The sequence below is a fragment of the Panthera onca genome, chromosome A3, assembly GCF_046562875.1.
Source record: "Panthera onca isolate mPanOnc1 chromosome A3, mPanOnc1 haplotype 2, whole genome shotgun sequence".
Lineage (NCBI taxonomy): Eukaryota > Metazoa > Chordata > Mammalia > Carnivora > Felidae > Panthera > Panthera onca.
The window spans coordinates 54,390,801-54,409,794 of NC_138341.1; the positions used below are offsets into that span (position 1 = coordinate 54,390,801).

An 18,994-nucleotide genomic window follows, 5' to 3' on the forward strand; every position below is an offset into this window, starting at 1 on the left:
CAGCTGTGCATTATAACTCCTGTTCCCTGTCCTTACCAACACTGAAATTTCTGGAAAATCTTTGTTAATTTGTTAAGGGGATAGTGATGCCTTGTTAGATTACATTGCATGTCTTTAATTATTACTGAGACTGAATTTTTTATATACACGTATTGGCTCTTATATTTCTTTGGTAAATTGTCTATTTGTGTCATTTGCTCATTTTTCTATTGAACTATTTGGACTTTTAAAAATAGATTTGAAAGAATATTTTAAATATTAGGAATATTTGTTTATGATATTCATATATATAATATTTTCTTCCTTATTATTTGCCTTTTCACTTTATGATGTTGGTTTTTAAGATACAGACATCTTTAGTTATGCAATTAAATTAGTCTTTCCCATGTGCTGTCTTTGTTGCTTATGCTATGCTTAAAAAACACCTGCCTTCCAAAGATTATGCAGATAACTGCATTTTCTTCTAGAATTTTTATGAACTTTTTTTTCTTTACATTTAAGTCTTTAGTCTATCCAGAATCATGAATGGTATGAAACATAGCATAGAAATATACCTTTACTTTTTTCCAAGAATTTAGCTAATGTCTGTAACTTTTATGCCATTTCTAGATGTTTGCAATGTCTATGAATCTCAAAACAACATTAAATGATAGCATTAACAAGTACTTTATTACTTGGGAGGCGCCTGGGTGGCTCAGTTGGTTAAGCGTCCAACTTCAGCTCAGGTCAGGATCTTGCAGTTTGTGGGTTCGGGTCCCACGATAGGCTCTGTGCTGACAAGTCAGAGCCTGGAGCCTGTTTTGGATTCTGTGTCTCCCTCTCTCTCTGCCTCTCCCCTGCTCATGCTCTGTCTCTCTCTGTCTCAAAAATAAATAATAAAAACATTTTTTTGAAAAAGTACTCTATTTTTAAAGTTTGTTTTTTAGTTTATTTTGAGAGAGAGAGAGAGAGTGTGTGTGTGTGAGCAGGGGAGGGGCTGAGACAGAGAGGGAGAGAGAAAGAATCCCAAGAAGGCTCCACACTGTCAGCACAGAGCCCAGCACGGGGCCCGAACCCACGAACTGTGAGATCATAACCTGAGCTAAAACCAAGAGCTGGCCGCTTAACCGACTGAACCACCCAGGCACCCCCAAAGTACCTTATTTTTAATAGATTTTCCTTTACCTTAATGAAATAATTATGGATATACAAAAAGCAGACAAGGATGCCCAGTTAACTCTTATTTGTAATAATAATATAAAAACCACAGCCCAAATAAATTATAGAATGTCCATACAATAGACTGTTCAGCCACCATTAAGAATTATATTGTAAAAGAATATTTAATAATAACTTATGACTTATCATTAATTTTTAAATTAAAGAATATTATTATACTAATTTGTATTTAGAATAAGTGAGTTTCTAATTACATATGTATAGAAAGAACTAGAAGAAGTGAGGATTTAGGTGGTTATTTCTTGTTAATGGGATAATTTTCATTTTCTGCTTTGTGCTCTCTGCATCTCCCAAATTTTCTGCCATGCACACAGATAGCTTTTGTGATTAAAAAAAAAACACATCTATATAAAATAAAATCTTCTTTCTAATACATTATCATCTTACTCCTAAAAGCTTTTAAAAACTTTTTATATCTGAAATGAGTAATTGCTTTTATCAAATGCTTCTTGTAGCCACAATTTAGAGGTTGTGTAGTTTTTCCTTATTTGACTTATTGATCTCACCCTATTGATCTCAACCTAGTGATCATATTATATTAACAGATTTCCTTTAGGAAAAAAAAAAAAAAAAACATAGTTGGCATCCTAGAAGAAGCTTTACCTAATTATCCTAGGCTATTTTAATCCTGAGAGGATTTTGAGTTGCCTCCTTCAGAAGTAAAGGAGAGAAGCTAGGACCTCCAATAATTTATTTAACCCTTGACATCAGTTTATGTTTTCACAAAACAGTTTTTTACACATGCTTCATATTATTTTGAGCCTGTGATAAGTGCAGGCCAGGTATGATTGTATCATTTTACAAAAGAAGAAAGGAGGACCCAGAACAATGAAATAATCACACGGCCAGACAGTAGAAGAGCCAGGAAAAGAACACAAGCTTGGACATATGACACCTCTTACCGTCTATACCCCGTGGAAATAAACCCCACTGAGCCATCCTTTCTGCTGATCTGGGAAGGCTAATGTATTAGTGCCGCCTCCCTCAATCTGCACAGGGGAAGACTTCATACATCGGCTACTCACCATCACCTTAGCCTATAATTGCTTGGTTCTGATAGGGCCTGGGTTGTTCGTAATGTAAAAGAAAGTCTGGCTACCAGGCACAGGACACTGAGCAAGAACCCAGTCTGTGGTGGGGTCTCTGGCCCTTCTCCAACCTTTGCAGTGACCGACACCCACAGCCCTCAAGTGGAGGGCCTGCTTAACCAGGTGCTGCTGATGTGTCACAGATCCCGAAGCTTATTCTTAAAGAGAACTGCACTCTCCCAAAATGACTGTCTAGTTTCTTTACCTACCCTGCCATCCACCCTCAATATCCTTACCCTTCTTGGGGCTTTTTTTCTGAATCCAGAAGGTTCTGGAATCTGTCTTCCCGAATAAGCTCCTTCTGGCCAACCCCGCTCTTCCACCTCCACAAACATGAGCTCTAGATGGGGTGGCCAGTCATCCTGGTTGCTCCAAGACATGCAGTTTAAACCTGGGGTCCCAGGATAATTGTTAATGGCACCCCCTTTCACTTTCATGCACTACTTTGGCCATGAGGAATCACTAGTCCCAAGATTTAGGACCAAAGTCCTCTCTGACCCCATCCATTCCATCTGGAAATTCTGTTTGCTGTACTTTCAAAGTATACCCAGAACCTGATCATCTTCCTCTAGCCCACAGTTCCCACCGACATTCTAAATGACACAACCTCTCACCTAGATTACCACCATGCCTCCTGCCTCTGGCCCTGAATCTATTTTGAACACCATAGCCACAGCCATCTTTTTACAACATAAGCCAAAGAATATCCCCTTTCTTCCCCATAGCCCAGTGCTTCCCCATAGCCCTCAGTGTAGTGGTCTTCTTTGCTATCTGCACTGTGACCCTCAAGTCTGCCCTCCCCTCTCTGACCCCATCTCATTCCCTAGTTCCGTTGCCTCCATGTTGACTCCTTGCTATTCCCAATGCACAGCAGACATGTTCCACCTTCGGGCCTTTGCACTGCTTTTCCTCTCTGCCTGAAGCCCTCTTTCCCCAGAGACCCACCTGACTAATTGCCTCTCTTCCTCAGCCATACTGACCACCCTTTGTAAAATTGTACCACATCCCCCAAATGGTTGATCTCTCCTTAACTCTTTTTTTTTTTTTTTCTTGGAACTAGTTGTTTCTTAACAAACCACATACTCTCCTTATTTATTACTTTCTGTCTTTCCCCTTATCTTCTAATTTCTACATGCAGGGACTTTTATCTGTTTTACTCACTGGTTGATTTCAAGTATCCAGAACAACCTGTCCAGAACATCCTGGACATATGTACCTATGTCCAGTACATAAATGATGTTCAATAAATATTGGTCAATCAAACAAACCAATTCTCCTGAACACAAATCCACTCTCTGAGCCCTCATACACCGCGACCCCTCCAAGACCATGTCGCCAGCCTTGACTTAAGGGCTGCGGTTGGGAAGCTCCTCAGTGTGCACCCCCGATCTTGGCCGTGGAGGATCACCTGTCATCTCTGCGACTCAGTTTACCTGCCTAAAAACTGGTGGAAAGGAGAAAGGGAACACTTCTCGGATGGATGCGGGTCCAGCCCCAGGGAGAAGGCCTGCGGGTGCCTCCCCCACCTGCGTGCGCACACAGGGGAGCCCTGCCAACAGGGACCAACAGCCTAGCCGGTCTGGTACCTGCGGCTTCACGTCCTCTTCGTCCTTGTAGTAGTAGAGCTGCTGTGCCCTCAGCACAAAGTATCTCTGCTGCCAGTTCTTCACGATGGACCTCTGCTTCTTCAGCCAGCCCATCTTGATGGGCCTCTCCAGCGGGTTGGGGGCGGACGGCTGGTGGAGGGCGGCCATCTGCTCGCCGGTCATCACGCTCCTGGACCGAGCTGTGGAGAGGAACAGACAGGCAGGCTGGCTGAGGGACATGAAGCGGCGTGCAGAGAGGGTGGGCGCCGAGGCCACAGAGGGAGCCCCAGGGGGCCGCGTCCCAGTCAGGCCGGGCTCACGGGGCCGGGCTTGCAGGAGGGACGAAGCCCCGAACCCCCAAGGGGCAGCCGAGGGGCCTGCTCAGGACGCGGGCTGGCCGGGGACAGGGAAGCCGGAGGCAGCCGGAGGCCCGATGCGTAAGAAGTCCGGAGCCCGAGGCCGGCCCCGTCATTCTGCAAAGAGAAAGGCTGGCTGGAGCCTTCTGAAGAGGAAGTGGCCGCAGCATCTGACAAAAGGTGCTTCCTTTTTCCTGCGTGGGAGTCGGTATCTGACAAGAGAGAAAACAGTGCCCGCTCGGAGGGTTCGGGGACTCCCACGCAGCTGCAGAGGCAGCCGGAAGCTGGCCGGGCACTGTCCCCAGGGCAGGAGCTGGCGCGCCCGCTGGGACCTCGCGTCGTCCGGCAGCGTGCCTCCCCAGCAGGCCCCGAACCCCCTGCCCAGTCCACGCCCCCAACGTGCAGGAAGCTGGCACCTCCTTGAATGCTCCTGCCCAGTGTCCCTGAGTGCCGCTCTGTCCCCTGCCCTCTGAGAGTGTTTACAGCCCTTTATGCTCCACCAGGGGCCTCACTGTAGCTGCCTTCCTACCACAGGGTCAGCCAGATGGGCCCTTCCATGCGCTGACGACACACAAGCTCTGGAAAGGAAAATGAAATCTGCCAGCAGAAAACAGCAGGGGAATCTGAATTCAGACCCTCAACCCTTGTTATCTCGCAGTTGGTTTTTGTTTTCACACCAGAGCTCTGCTGTCACTGGATCAGATCCAAGTGTCCACAGCTTGTCTCCAAGGTAACTCCGGGGTGGGATAACTGTCTCCTTTCTTTCCCTCCCCAGCAATCCATCAGCAGGCCTGTGGTCCTGCTGAACATATCCTCTGAGCCCCACCTCCCTTCTTTCCTGCCAGTTCTACAGTGCCCTTCTACAGAGTTCCACCACATCAGAGTGCCATCCTGGCTACATGCTGCCAGCCCCCAGTGCCTGCACTCCTATCCTTGATGGAAGAAGTCTCTGTCTTACAGCCCCTTTCTTCAGCTTTTGCAGGTCCGTGCAAAAAGCAGCTGAATGCAGCCAACTTCACTCTTACCCATTTCACCCAGCCTGGTTGGAGACCAGCTCTTCCTTTTCTGGCTCTTGGATGCTTGAGTACATTACAAAACTTCTCTGAGCCTCAGTTTCCTTGCTTGTTAAGAGGATAATAATTCTATGGAATTATTGTGGAGATTAAACAAGCTAACATATATAAATATATATAACTTGGACAGTACCTGGTCCAAAGTAAGCTAAAGTCACTTGTTAGTTTTATTAACAGGTGACATTACTTCCTGCGACAAGGTTGGAGATCATCTCTGACAGCTTCCTAAACTTCCTTCTGCATTTGAGAATGTTGCTCTGTAATCAACTTCTTCTCTTCCTTCATTCCTATCTTTAATGCATTGAATCGACAACTTTTCCTATTGCTTTTGACTCCTTTCTTTCTATCTGCTTCTAGGCCTGTGGTTTTCAAACTTTATTTATGCTCATGGCATACTTCCGGATACCAGAATTTTATATGACATCACAGACTAATTGTATTCAGAGTTATCCCCCTATTTACATGTCTTACCCTTCAGTCCTGTATTGCTGTCTCCAGAGGACTCTGTTCCCTTGATCCTCACAAGGAGCCTCTGTTCCTGTCACATACATTGTAACTTGCAGTGACCCCTCACCTCCCACTAGAAATTGGAGAGATCATACCATGTGGTACACCAGGGGACAAAGCATACTTGATTCTTCCTCCTTTTAGACAGATATCATCTTAACAGTGCAGAAACTCAGTTGCAGAAAAAAGTCATTTGACATTTTGATGCCAATTTGGCAGCATGCTTGCAAAGGGTTTGCTTTGTATCAGTGCGTCCTAGCACCCCAGTTAAGAATTTTATCTTAGGAGCATCCGAGTGGCTCAGTCAGTTAAGCAGCCAACTCTTAATTTCGGCTCAGGTTATGATCTCACGGTTAGTGAGATTGAGCCCCACGTTGGGCTCTGTGCTGAGAGGGCGGAGCCTGCTTAGGATTCTCTCTTTCCCTCTCTCTGCCCCTCACCCGCTCATGCTCTTTCTCTCTCTCAAAATAAACATTAAAAAAAAAAGAATTTTATCTTAGATCTTGCTCCTCAGTTAACTACTGTCTTCATGATCTTCCAATCTTCCACCTGTCACTCAAAGAACAGCCACTCTGAGGCTAGTCACGTACTGTAAGTCTGCGTAAATGATCTAAAAGAATGATAGGAGGGTCTTGGCAAGAATACAATGGGAGGAAGGAATTTGAAGAACTGTATACAGCTCTGTCTCTCTAGGTCAGAGACCATTACTTGCAAAGACTCCTATCTGTCCTAGAAAGAGGATAGATTGTAGGCAGAAATGAAAAGAATGGTTCACACAGAATTTGTTTAAAAATGGAAGAATGAGGCATTCCAGCAAATTTGGGGGAGTTCTTCTTCAGCTTAATAGCCTCAGCATAGCCTAGCCCAATGTGACCATTCACCTGAAGCAGCATCAGACTTGGGAGGGACGGCCACCTTCCTAACAGGGGCATAATGAGGAGCCTTTAGTTGGCTTCTGAGGTGATGTCACCACATGAAGCCAGCCCAGGAAGGAAGAGAAACAAGCAGATGTCACATGAATGTTTTGAGGACTCAGGCATCCTGAGCCACCCCCAGAGACCCAAAGAAATTGTTAGAACCACAATGGGAGAAACCACAGGTCTCAAACAGCATTGAAGGAGTGGGATGGAGGAAACAGAAGCCAAAAAGACACTATAATTGAAAAGAATTAACTCAGCACAGCACTTAGTTGCTGGGATATTCATCTGCGGTTAGTTCTGTGAAATGTTTATGCTCTGTTGTGGCAAAGACAATGACAAATATGTGAAAACAAAACATCCTTTAGAAATATCTGTGCATCATAGGATGGCCTGGCAAAAGCAAGAAGAGGTATGGAGAGCTTATGTTCTCAGACCTGGCCAACAGGGACTCTGATGCCCATGTGCCTTATAGGCAACCACCTTGTCTGCCTGCATTATGGTCAAGGCCTTGACTGACCATCTTTTATATTCCAGAAGTGATACCATTCACCCACACCTCCACCCAATGCTTCTTGAGTACCTGTTCTCATCCTCATTGTGAGTGGTATGGCTACACACCACAGTTTGAGTGTGGATAGCTCTGTACAAGCCTCCACAAGGCTAGAATTAGTCCCAAACACTGCAGAAGTGACAGCTAGGGCTCCAATGAGCCAGTGGCTAAGGCTAAGGGAGCTTTCTGTCCCATGTCAGAGCTATCTCCCACCTTGGCCTTCAGCATTGCTTACCAGCCAGACCTATCATGAAATGATTCAAATATCAAGGAAGGAATCCTGATGGGCTTTAAGTTTGACTTGTTTGGGGCTAAATTTCCTTGTTAGCTCCTTTGAACAGTCTCTTTTCTTTGTGGGTGTGACTTGTTCCCAGATAAAGTAAACAAAGAAATCTGTTACTATTAATGGAGCTGTTTCTCATAATGAAAATAAAAACTGTGATAAGCTTTGCTTGTGAGCCAGTCATTGCACACAGAGTGCACGCTCCCAGCCCTGGGGGAAGGAGATCTGAGCCAGGCTGTGGGCTGGAGAAGGGGCTGTGGACAAACGAGGCAAGGTGGGAAGTCAGAAGGCAGTTGCTAAGTGTTTACAGAAAGCTCTGGGGAAGTGGGAAGTGAGGGCTTCCATAAAATCAGAAACCCACCCTTACTTTAGTAGAGAGAGAAAGAAGGACCCCTAATACTGTGCTGTCCAACACAGTATCCACTTGCTGTGAGTGGCTATGTATATGCAAATGAATTAAAATATATTAAATTTAGTTCCTCAGTCACACCAGCTACCTTTCAAGTGCTCAGTAGCCCCATGTGGCTCACGGCTACAGTATTGGACAACACAGATAGAGAATATTTCCATCATCACAGAAAGTTCTACTGGTTAGCACTTCCTGGAATCTGAGTGTTATCATTACTAAGCATGAAACAAAAAAGGATTATAAATGATGGGGCAGCATTTCATCAAATAGAAAACCAAGCTAGAGGTCCCTGAGAAGAAGTATCTTCAGGTGGCTGAGTGAGGAACTCAGCCTTGATCTGAGAGGTACTATGGAGGCACTCCATGTACCTTGGCAAGGGAGGCCCATGAGAAAATATGGATGAGTTACATAATAGTACATACAGTGTATGCTGAATTTTACTCTGCATTATGGGAGGGCACCAAAAAGAAAAGAGAAATGGAAGAAATGCCACATGCCCAGAAGTGCCAGATGATGCTTCTGCAGTAGAAGTTACCTACTCTCTGCCCCAAGTTGGAGCAAGAGAAAATTCAAGACAGAAGTATAAACAGAGAAGTCATCTTGGGAAGCATGATCACTTCCTTTCTTCATCTTCCCATCTTCTGACCCCTAACCCCAAAAATAATCAATCACAAAATCTTCTAGGGCCAACTTTTGAGATATTTCTTCTATCTGCTCTCAACTCCACTTCAGTTTTTCTTCTATTTTAGATGGCTTCAAATCTATGGGTGAGATGCTAATAGTTCATTCAAAGCTGGGTATTTTCTCAATGTGATGATATGAGCGGTGCATTAGTCTGAGAACCATGTTTAAATGGCTTTGAAAAAAGAGTAGAATTTACACGCTTCACCCCCCAGAAACCCTCTCTTGAGCTGCAGTCTCAACCATCTAACTGCCTGCAAGTACCTCGGTAGAAATCTCAAGGTCACCACATTGCTAGTGAATATATCACCTTCCCCTCCTTACCTCCACCATTCCCTTTGCCTTGCACCCACAAACACACCCAAACCTGCTTTACCTCCCCTGATCTCCATGATGTGCTGTGAGTGATGTCTTCCCAGCCAACCAACTAAACCAAAAAGCTGCCCCATTCCACAGAGTCACCACAACCAACAACGCTCTCTCTCTGATCTAACCTTCCTTTCTATTCACCCCCTCCCTGATTTTGTGGACCCTTCTATTCTCTTTCTGGATTTCCACAATAGTTCCTGATGTGTCTCTTCTCCTACCAGTCTCACCTCCAGTCCATTGGTGACATTATCTATGACATGGTCCTTCTAAAACACAAATCTGCTCATGTTACTCTCTTGCCTAAAGCCTCAGATGACCCTCCAACCCCTTCATCCTAAAAGATGTGGGCTAAACTCCCTACCAGGAGTTCTGAGCCCATATTTTTCCTCCTGCATTTCCTGCTCCTTTTTCACACACATACTGCACTTCTCCCTGCCCATCCCCAACCACCCCCAATTTGACCTTTTGGAAAGCTCTTGTTCATCCTTTAAGACTTACTTCAGGCCACATCTCCCATGAGAAGCCTTCCTAGCCTTGTCAGACTCAGTCACTCCGTGGGCTCTGTTATCTCTTAACTGGGAACACATGTCCATCAAAACACTTCTCATCCTGCCTGGTCCTTTTTTCTTACTCTGTCTTCCCTTCCCATGTATGCTGTAAGGACATAGGGGCTCTTCCTTTGGACTTGCTCATCTTTGAATCCCCATGTGTTTAGCTAACACAGTGCCTGACAAAGAGAAGGCAGAGGGCACAGGCTTCCACATATGTAGCCTTGGGTGAGTCATATTCAATCTGTGAGGACCCATTTCCTCCTCTGTGAAATTGTGATAATGATATATACCATGCTGGTGGCTAGTCTATAAGAATGAATAATGATGGGTGGACAGACCCAAACCACTGTCTGCTTCTTAGAACATGGGCATTAAATGCAGGTTATTATTATTAAAATGGACTAGATTTTATGTTAAATGGGAGGAAAGACAAAGATGAGAGAAGGGATGAAAGGAAGGAGAGAGGGAGAAAAGGAAAAAGGGAAGACTGGTTGGACATTGTACAATATTCCAGGTGCAAATCCAGAGGCCTAATTTGGACGGTGGTAATGGAGAAAGATAGAATAGGAGAGGCAGTTGTGAGGTGAACCACCACACCTCAGCACCTGGCCAAACAAGGAGGAGTGGGAGGCGAAGACTTGTGTGAGCGTTGGGGTCACCTCGAGTAAGGTAGCCTTCTCCATCTGTTCGTGTGACATACATTGGCTGAGTACGTGGTGTGCACCAGGAACCATGTCCAGTTCTGGGATAGAAGATCAACCAGATACAACCCTGTCCCCAAATAGCTCAAGGATCTGGAATACCTAGTCATAGAGGCAGGGAAGGAGGTCAGAAGACAAAGTGGGTTTGAACAGACAGGGGAATCCAGTTCCTGGCATGGAAGGATACAAGGCTGGACCAAGAGCTGTAGACTTTTCCAGAGCTCTGGTGTTGACTGGTAAAGCCTGGGAATTAAGAAAGAGATTAGGGGGAGAGGTGCAAGTGAATGCCAGGAGATTGGAGTGCTGTGAAAATTTCAGATCTGAAAAGTAGCACAACAGATGTTCAGAAACCAAAGAAAAGCCTGGGCACACAGGGCACTGGCACAGAGGGAAGCGCTTTTAAATCGAGGCTATGGAGATAAACTTAGGTAAGGGATAGAAAAGGTTACTGTTTTCCTTGGGACTTTAAAAAGACCTTACAGAAAGTCTAAATATGGGAAAAAGGAAGTGTAGCAAGAAAATCCATGATCACCAAGAGTTTGGGGACAGAGCAGGGGCTACCACTTGGAAGGGCAAAATGAGAGGAAAGAGGCTGTGATTCTGTGCCAAGCAAAATCCAGGGCCAGTTCAGGCCCATTTCACATCTCTGGGCCAGGAGCAGTGTTTGGAGCAGATGGTGCCTTTGAGTGGAGAAATAGGTTCCTCTGTCTCTGGATGGATGGATGCAGCCCCACACCAGAGTAATAGCTTGATGAGAGGAGCAGCAGTGGGTTTCAGCCCTATTCATCCTTTCCGTCAAGGGCCTTAGTACAGTGCACGCTTACACAACCTCACATGTTCGGCAAGAGCTCATTTAAGGATACAAAGCACCATTCAAAAGCAAGAGGTTCTTTTTGAAGAAGTATTTGAGTTTCTGATCTCAGTTTTTTTCTCTCAGAAAGGTATATTTGGCTACAAAGGTAAACTGGAGGCCCCATGGCCTCAGGGATAAACATCTTTGTGTTTTTATCACAAGTCTGCAGGTGATAAGTTGCTGGAACTATAAAGAGATTCTTGAGAGCAAGAACCGTGTCTTATTCATTTCAGTATCCCGAGGAGCTTCAGTGTCTGGCGCAGAAAAGTTAACTGGGAGGAATGAAGAAATTAGGGAGGTGTATGTGTGCATGTGTGCGTGAGAGGTGTGTGTGTGTGTGTGTGTGTGAGAGAGAGAGAGAGAGAGAGACAGAGAGAGAGACAGAGAGACAGAGAGAAGGAGAGAGAGAGAGTTATGGAGAGAAAATAATGTTGAGTAATGTTCAAATAAAAGATTCATAGCATGGATTTTTAACAACAACAAAAACCCTTTCTCTCTTATCTCTTTAATTAACCAATCAGAAAATTTTATTGGGCATTTCTTATAAGCAGGGCAGAGGGCTAGGTAATGGTCCGGGTTTAAAAACTAGAGGAAACCTTCTAAATTAAGATTGAGACTTGTAGGGTTTCAAATATTTACTGTGCACCCTGGCACACAAAAATTCATTCCACCACCCCCTGTTGCCAATGACTGCCCCAGTCCCAGCCCTAATTCTTGATGACATCAGCCATGTCACACTCTCCTTGTATAAAATAGGGGGATTCGTAATCAGTCATGAATCAAGAAGTGTTAAGGAGAGATTAGCATCTAGTTGAGGCTTTCCTTCTGGTAAAATTAGAATGGGAAAAGAGTTGCACTGATGAAGACAATGGAATCAAAGCTCAACCATCAACAAGTAAGTTCCCAAGGGCCCGGTGGTTTTACCAATTTCTTCACCAATCTAAACATACCTTCTAGAAGAGTATCTGGTTAAATGAAGTTTCCCAATATATATTTGTTAAGTGAAATAAACATTTTAGAATGAAAAGCAAGCCACTATCAGGTATTGTGTATATGCAACAAATATTGGCCAGTTTACCTGTTCACGGGATTTCTAGATGCATTCACATGCGCCCACTCCAGCAGAGTGACCAATAGAAGATAGAAAGCCTGATCTAATAATGATGTGTATCTATAGTGATATATTTATTGAGTGTTTACCACATGCCAGCCACAGTGCAAACATTTTATAAATCTAGTTTCATTTAATGCTCATGCTAACTCTTTACGGGAAGCACAATAGCTGTGTTACAGACAAGGTCATCTCTGTCTTACAGACAAGGATCTGAAGCTCACAGAGGTGAAATGAATGGCCCCAGTTATACTGCTAGAAATTGGATTTCAAAGCCCAATGCCCATATGTAGACTACACTGTCCACAGGGAAGCATGTATTCTAGTGGTAAAGAGAGGCACCTAAATTGGGAACCAATGTGTAACAGTTCACAGGGGCAGACGTAAATGGGAAGTGAAGAAGAGACAGTGCTACCCTTGCCCTGGGCAAGGGAACAAAGGCACTATTCCCAGCCCTTCATGTGGGACACCTGCTTCAGCCTGTATCCATTTTGCCAAAATATTATGCATAAATAATTTTGTGCTATTTTTCCTGTCCATTGTAGGCTCTGTAAGCCTCAATAGGTCTTGAGAAAACAGTGACAAAAGACAGTGCTGAAAGCCCAAGCCCATCACGGAGACTGTCCTGACAGTCTTACAGGAAGATGGATGTATTAGGTGGTCCTGCCATGTCTTACCAGCTCTCTGCCCAAGCTCATTTGAAGAGACCTAAGGACTCCGACCAAAGCCCATGGTGACTGACCTATGAGAGGGAGGAGTTAACCCAGGCTAGCCCTCTACTCAGGCCCACACCTCAGCTCACAGCTAGTGGACCACCCAGGCTGAGAAAGGGGCTATGGGGAGCCACACAAATCATGTGAAAGGCACATGTGCGTGCACGCCCACGCACACACACACACACACACATGCATGTACACGCACACCTGCCTATCCGGTTACCAGACTGTGGGAAGATGGCCCTCCTAGAAGAAAGTTAGGCCTTTAACCTCAGAACCTTCAGACTCACTTTCTTTATTCTTTTTCTCTTTTCTCTCTCCAAGGCAAACTGCCCTCCATTTTAAAGCCCATACCATTCGGGACATGGGAAACTTTTAAAATCTTTTCAGTTTCAAGACCTGGCATTTAAATTTTAGGAAAAGTGTATCCTGTGGTTACTCTCCTAGATTTTTCTTTTAATTCTAAGCTTCGTTTTTAATTTTAGTATGAAAATCTTTTCCACCTGCCAAAAGCCACAAGCCATAAGATGAGGATAGCCAAGGGGATTTCTCTGTGCACCTGAAATGAGACAAACTGACATAACCCAAATCAAAGAAATCTCTAAAAGTTATTTTCTGAACACCTGCCTCCGTACTCAGGAACTGAGCAGGTTTAATTTTCCCATGTTCTATAGCTTGTAGAAATGTCCTTCATTTAAAAAAAAATTTTTTTAAAGTTTATTTATTTTGAGTGGGGGGAGAGAGAGAGAATCCCAAGCAGGCTCCATGCCTTCAGCTCAGAGCCTGATATGGGGCTCAAACCCACAAACTGTGAGATCATGACCTGAGCCAAAATCAAGAGCTCAACCAACTGAGCCACCGAGGTGCCCCTGCCCTTCATCTTTTGGCAAGTAAGCACTTCAACCTAAAAAGGCAAATTTTGTTTTGGAAAGACACTTAGGCCAGATCACTGTCTTTTGCAGGAAGAGGTTAAAAAATGTGGTCTCAGTAGCAATATGAAGGAGAGAGAGTGAGTGAGAGAAGAAAGGGGGGTGGTGTCAGAGAAGGAGAGAGAGAGGGAAGAGGGGGAGGAGACAGGGGGAAGGGAGGGAGAGAAGTGGCTTCCTGTGTCTCGGGCTTGCAAAGTCTCCTGCACTCACAAATGGTCTCAACCTAGGGTACCTCTCCAGGGCCACCCCTCTGGTGTCCACATTTTGGAGCTTGTATGTTTCTTGGGAATTCAGAGTACAGTTGCCTCTTGTGGGCGCGTGTCTCCATCCATTGCAATAGTTTAAGGGCCCCCCTCTTTCTACCTTTGCATAACAGGAAGCCAACTGTAATAACAAGAAGCTTACAGAATTGTGAATGCTTCCTACTTAGCACTGCCAGGGCTGCCTCTTCCTCAGCACAAGGTGAAGTGGAGATTTGGCAATCGGGTGGTAAATGTTTCTTGGGTTGAGAATGTGGCTGTTTGTGTATAGAAGCCAACTGCCTTCCCAGACATCAGCGTGAGGAAGGACTTTGCATCATGTAGGACTGTGGGACAATTAGCACAGCAAATTCCGCTGGGTGTTCATGTGGTGTGCTCAAGCAAGAAAGGGACTTAGGAGAACTATTGATCCTTCGATTGTCACTGCTCATCATTTTTTTTGTAGTTAACAGGTTTTGCTTAGTCACTAACATTCATAAATAAATAGCACATTCAAAGGTTTGACGTATTTGTACTTTATAAGCCCAAATGAATTCTGGGGCTCCAGTGTTTCACAGCAGTGATCCAGCCAGGGCAACGCTGAAGCCTGGCACCCATGACCAAGCACAGGGTCACCCATCCTATAGATGTCACTCCATTCTATAATGTGTGTTTGTGGAAACACAAACAATAATGTGTGTGTTTCTAGGGCCTTCACCTGGTCTTCAGTGATTTCTAACCTTGCGGTCCTACTAAGGATGTGGACAATGAAAAATTCGTACGGTGGGATGGGCCTGGCATACAAGTCATGATATGTTTCTCTTATTCTACAACCTGATGAAAAGATTCTATTAAAAACTGAGGCATTTAGATTATGGATAGAGTATAGATGATACCAAAAAATTATTAATGAGTTTTGCTAGATGTGATCAGTCAATGTGGTTAGGGAAAAAAATGTCCATAAATTTTCATTGTATTTACTTATTTTGAGAGAGAGAGAGAGAGAGAGAGAGAGAGAGAAAGAGAGAGAAAGCACAAGCAGGGGAGGGGCAGAGAGGACAGACAGAATCCCAAGCCAGCTCCGTGCCATCAGCACAGAGCCTGGTATGGGGCACGAACTCACGAACTGTAAGATCATGACCTGAGCTGAAATCAAGAGTCAGAGGCTTAAACGACTGAGCCACCCAGGCACCCCAAAAATGTCCACATTTTTAAAAATGTATGTTTAAGGATGAGGAATAAAATTACATAGCATCAGGGAATTGCTCTAAAATGTCCCAGCAAAGAAAAAAAAGACCTAGTAAAAGCAAATGTGATAAAATCTCAATAACTGTTTAATTTCAGTAATGGACATTCAGAGGAGTTTATTGAACTTACTCTATATTGGTGTTTGAAATGTGTATATAATAAGCAATCTTTTTCAAGATTCTATTAAGTTTTCAAACATACATTCTATTAGTCTTATTTTTTTTCCACACATCAGCTATTGCCCTGAACTTCAACTTGCTCATTTTCCCAGGCCTGCATTCCCAGACCTGTTAGTTATTCCTCTGAGCACAGCAGAATGATCCTACACAGATGTTATACCACACATGGACACATTCTTCCCGGACAGACCCTGCCCCTCCATTCCACTGCACTGTCACTTATCACTTAATGAAGGGGGAGAACGAGGGATTCCTGATACTTCCAGTTATGGATAGTATTTCCCATAAAGTCAACTTTTACTGGAACTGTTAGCTGTGGTGATGGTGTGTGCATGTGCATGTGTACACGTGTATATGTGCACATGTGTATACATACACACACACACACACACACACACACACACACACACACACTTCCCCAGCATAGGGGGAGAAGGAATGGACAGCCCCACTGTGAAAAACAGCTGTGGCAAGGAAGGCAGAGAGTCTCCATCTTGTATGACAATTCCTTCTGATTAGGGGGGATGTCTGGGATGTCTGAGGCTTAGTACAGGCTCAATGGGAAAAATGCAGTGACTGCTTATCAGTATTTGCAATGACGGAAGTTGGAGAAAGTGATAGTCCATAGGCCACCACTGCAGCATGGTAAATAGCCCACTTGATCTTTGTTCCCCTACCCCTGAGGCTGAGAGGCAGGCAACGTAGAGTAGTGGAAGGTGTATCTGATTGGGCATCACGAGACCTGGGTTCAAGTTCTAGCTCAGACACAAACCAGCTGTATAATTCTCTTGGCCTTCCTGAGCCTTCGTTTCCTCATTTATAAAATCAAAGGATGAAAATAAACCATCTTGAATACATTTCCAACTCTAAATGTTTTCTTTTTTTTTTTAATTAAAAAAAAAATTTTTTTAACGTTTATTTATTTTTGAGACAGAGAGAGACAGAGCATGAACGGGGGAGGGGCAGAGAGAGAGGGAGACACAGAATGGGAAGCAGGCTCCAGGCTCTGAGCCATCAGCCCAGAGCCCGACGTGGGGCTCGAACTCGCAGACCACAAGATCGTGACCTGAGCTGAAGTCGGACGCTTAACCGACTGAGCCACCCAGGCGCCCCTAAATGTTTTCTGATTACCTACAAAACATCCATCAGGCACCTGATTAGTGTTGTAATCATATTTTAGGTGAGACAGGTCTAACTTAATTTGTCAACTCAGGCAGGACTCTGGATCCGATATCAAGAACACAGGCCTCTAGCAATGCATTTATTTAACTGATCAAGAAAAATGGAATTGGCAAAAGACATAATCTGGGCGATTTTAATCAAACACAGGTGGCATGGCATGCCCCTGGGTAGAATGTTTGTGAGTTTCATTATTAAGCTAAAGATGATCCCCTGAGAAGTCCCGGTGATAATACAGAGCAGGAAACACAAAGACAAAAGCCACTGTAACTGTTACTCAAGGACTGACAGTTCAACAGACTGTGTGATCAATTTCTTCTGGAGTAATATCTTAGCTCCCAAATATTATGGACCCATCATCTTCTGGATATATCTCTCTGACTCTAAACCAGACCTTACATATTAAAAACTGCAAACACATCCACACTCTTTCAACCAAAGAAACCTAAAAATTTAGTTAAGGAGATAATAATGTATGTGTATTAGGTTTATTTATAAGGATATTCACTACAGCACTATTGTGTAAAAACCATAAACCACTAAATGTCCAACAACACGGAATCAGTCAAATGAAGTATGGTATGCCCATAAAGTAAAATACTATGTAGACTTAAAAATGATGCTTTATTGGGTTATAAGGACGTGGGAAAATGTTGAATGTATACTATTGCGTTAAAAATCACTTATTCCAAAATAGTACATAAAAAGTGACTCCATTTTGTTAAAAAAAATATACACATGCACACCCATATACGCACACAGTGTAGCATAGGAAAATTGCAAGCACAAATGTGGTATAGCACAGAAAATCATAATAGCAAGATTCACACCAGAAAGGTGTAGAGTTAAAGGTTATTTTCCTGAGAGGTGGGAGTATGGGGAGTGTATATGTCTTCCCTTTGCTGTCATTTTTTTAATAAAGAAAACAAAAATCACTTGTAATAACTCTGTGTTAGCTTTCTCTTCAATGACCTTCAGGCTGAGTCTCTCAAAATGAAAATTTTAAGACTAAATGAGTCAAGAGAGAGAAATCACTAAGGAGAATCTGTCCCAGTGTTAGGAAGAATTTACATAAGATAAACCAGAGTGAATTCCAAAAGTTTTGAAATAGAACATTTCAGGAGCGAGCTATGTCATCCTGGGCACATGACCCCGTCCTGCCTCATGGGATTACTTGCCAGCAGGATACAATATATAAGTGATCCTTTCTTAAATGTAAAATAGGTTTTGCTTTATTACTATTATCATTAACGAGAAGAACTTACTTCTGAAGAGCTTCATTGCTACATATATAATACGAGGTGGTTTAACAAGATGCTTGCTAAGGTCCTCCTCGACCCCCAAATTCTTCTATTCTCTGTTTACCGGCAGTTTCTACTTAATACCACAATGCATGCAGAGTTTACAGTTAGAGACAAGGGCAGCAGAAATGAGGGATTCATTATCTGGGAAAGAATAAAAAAGAAAGCATTCAGGGAAGGAAAGGGATCAGTATGGCTTGAAAGCTGTCAACCAAGACGTCACAGGAACCATAAAATCTGAACACATTCTTTGTGGATAAGCAGGGGCAGTCCTTGGGGAGAGAAAAAAAGGCAGTGTGAAGGCCAAAGGGAGCACAGGGGATGCGCTGAGGGAGCCCAGAAGGAAGAACCACCTAGAATTTCAGGCGGCTTTACCTCATGGCATAACAGACCCATTTCCAAATTTTCATTGAAATGACCAAAAAATTACTTCAGTTAACAATATGGGGAAATGTGAAATGAAAGCAAAAGCAAAGAAGAATGCTATCTACCTGCTATTTGGGGGAGGAGGATTTCTGTAAGACGTAGGAAGGCAGGGCTGACCAACATGCAATGCAATAGAAGTAGAGGAACAGCTGCCTGCCCAGAGGGGAAGGTCCCAGGAAGCATTTGCACTGACTCCTGCCGGCGCTGGAGACAAGGAGCAATGAACACCCCAAGAATCACTTTGGGAAGTGCTTAGCGATCAGAAGTCTGGCTGGGGTGTGTCATTTCCAGCTTACCGCAGGTGCGGAAAGTCTGGCCAGAGAAAAAGTGATGGCGCCATCCTGCTGGCGCCTAAACTGGGTCACTGTACCAGTGAGAGTAGGGGACACTTTTCCAACTTCTCTGGGGCCACCACCAGGCGAAAAAAAAGAAACTCCCCACCAGGGGAGCCACTGTCCCTACACTTGATGCTTTTTAAAAAGTTAACACGTAAGCTTATCACAGGGCCCAGCAATTCCACT

The 18,994-nt window shown here is 44.0% G+C and overlaps 1 protein-coding gene across 3 annotated transcripts in view; it reads right to left on the bottom strand.

Annotated features, from left to right (window-relative positions):
* Positions 1–18,994, bottom strand: part of ARHGAP25 (Rho GTPase activating protein 25) — a 98,792-nt gene that overhangs the window by 53,006 nt on the left and 26,792 nt on the right. For all 3 annotated transcript variants that reach the window (XM_060659554.3, XM_060659536.3, XM_060659545.3), the window contains one exon: positions 3,893–4,092. In XM_060659554.3, the coding sequence (XP_060515537.1) occupies positions 3,893–4,092 (200 nt within the window). The remainder of the gene's footprint in view (positions 1–3,892; positions 4,093–18,994) is intronic.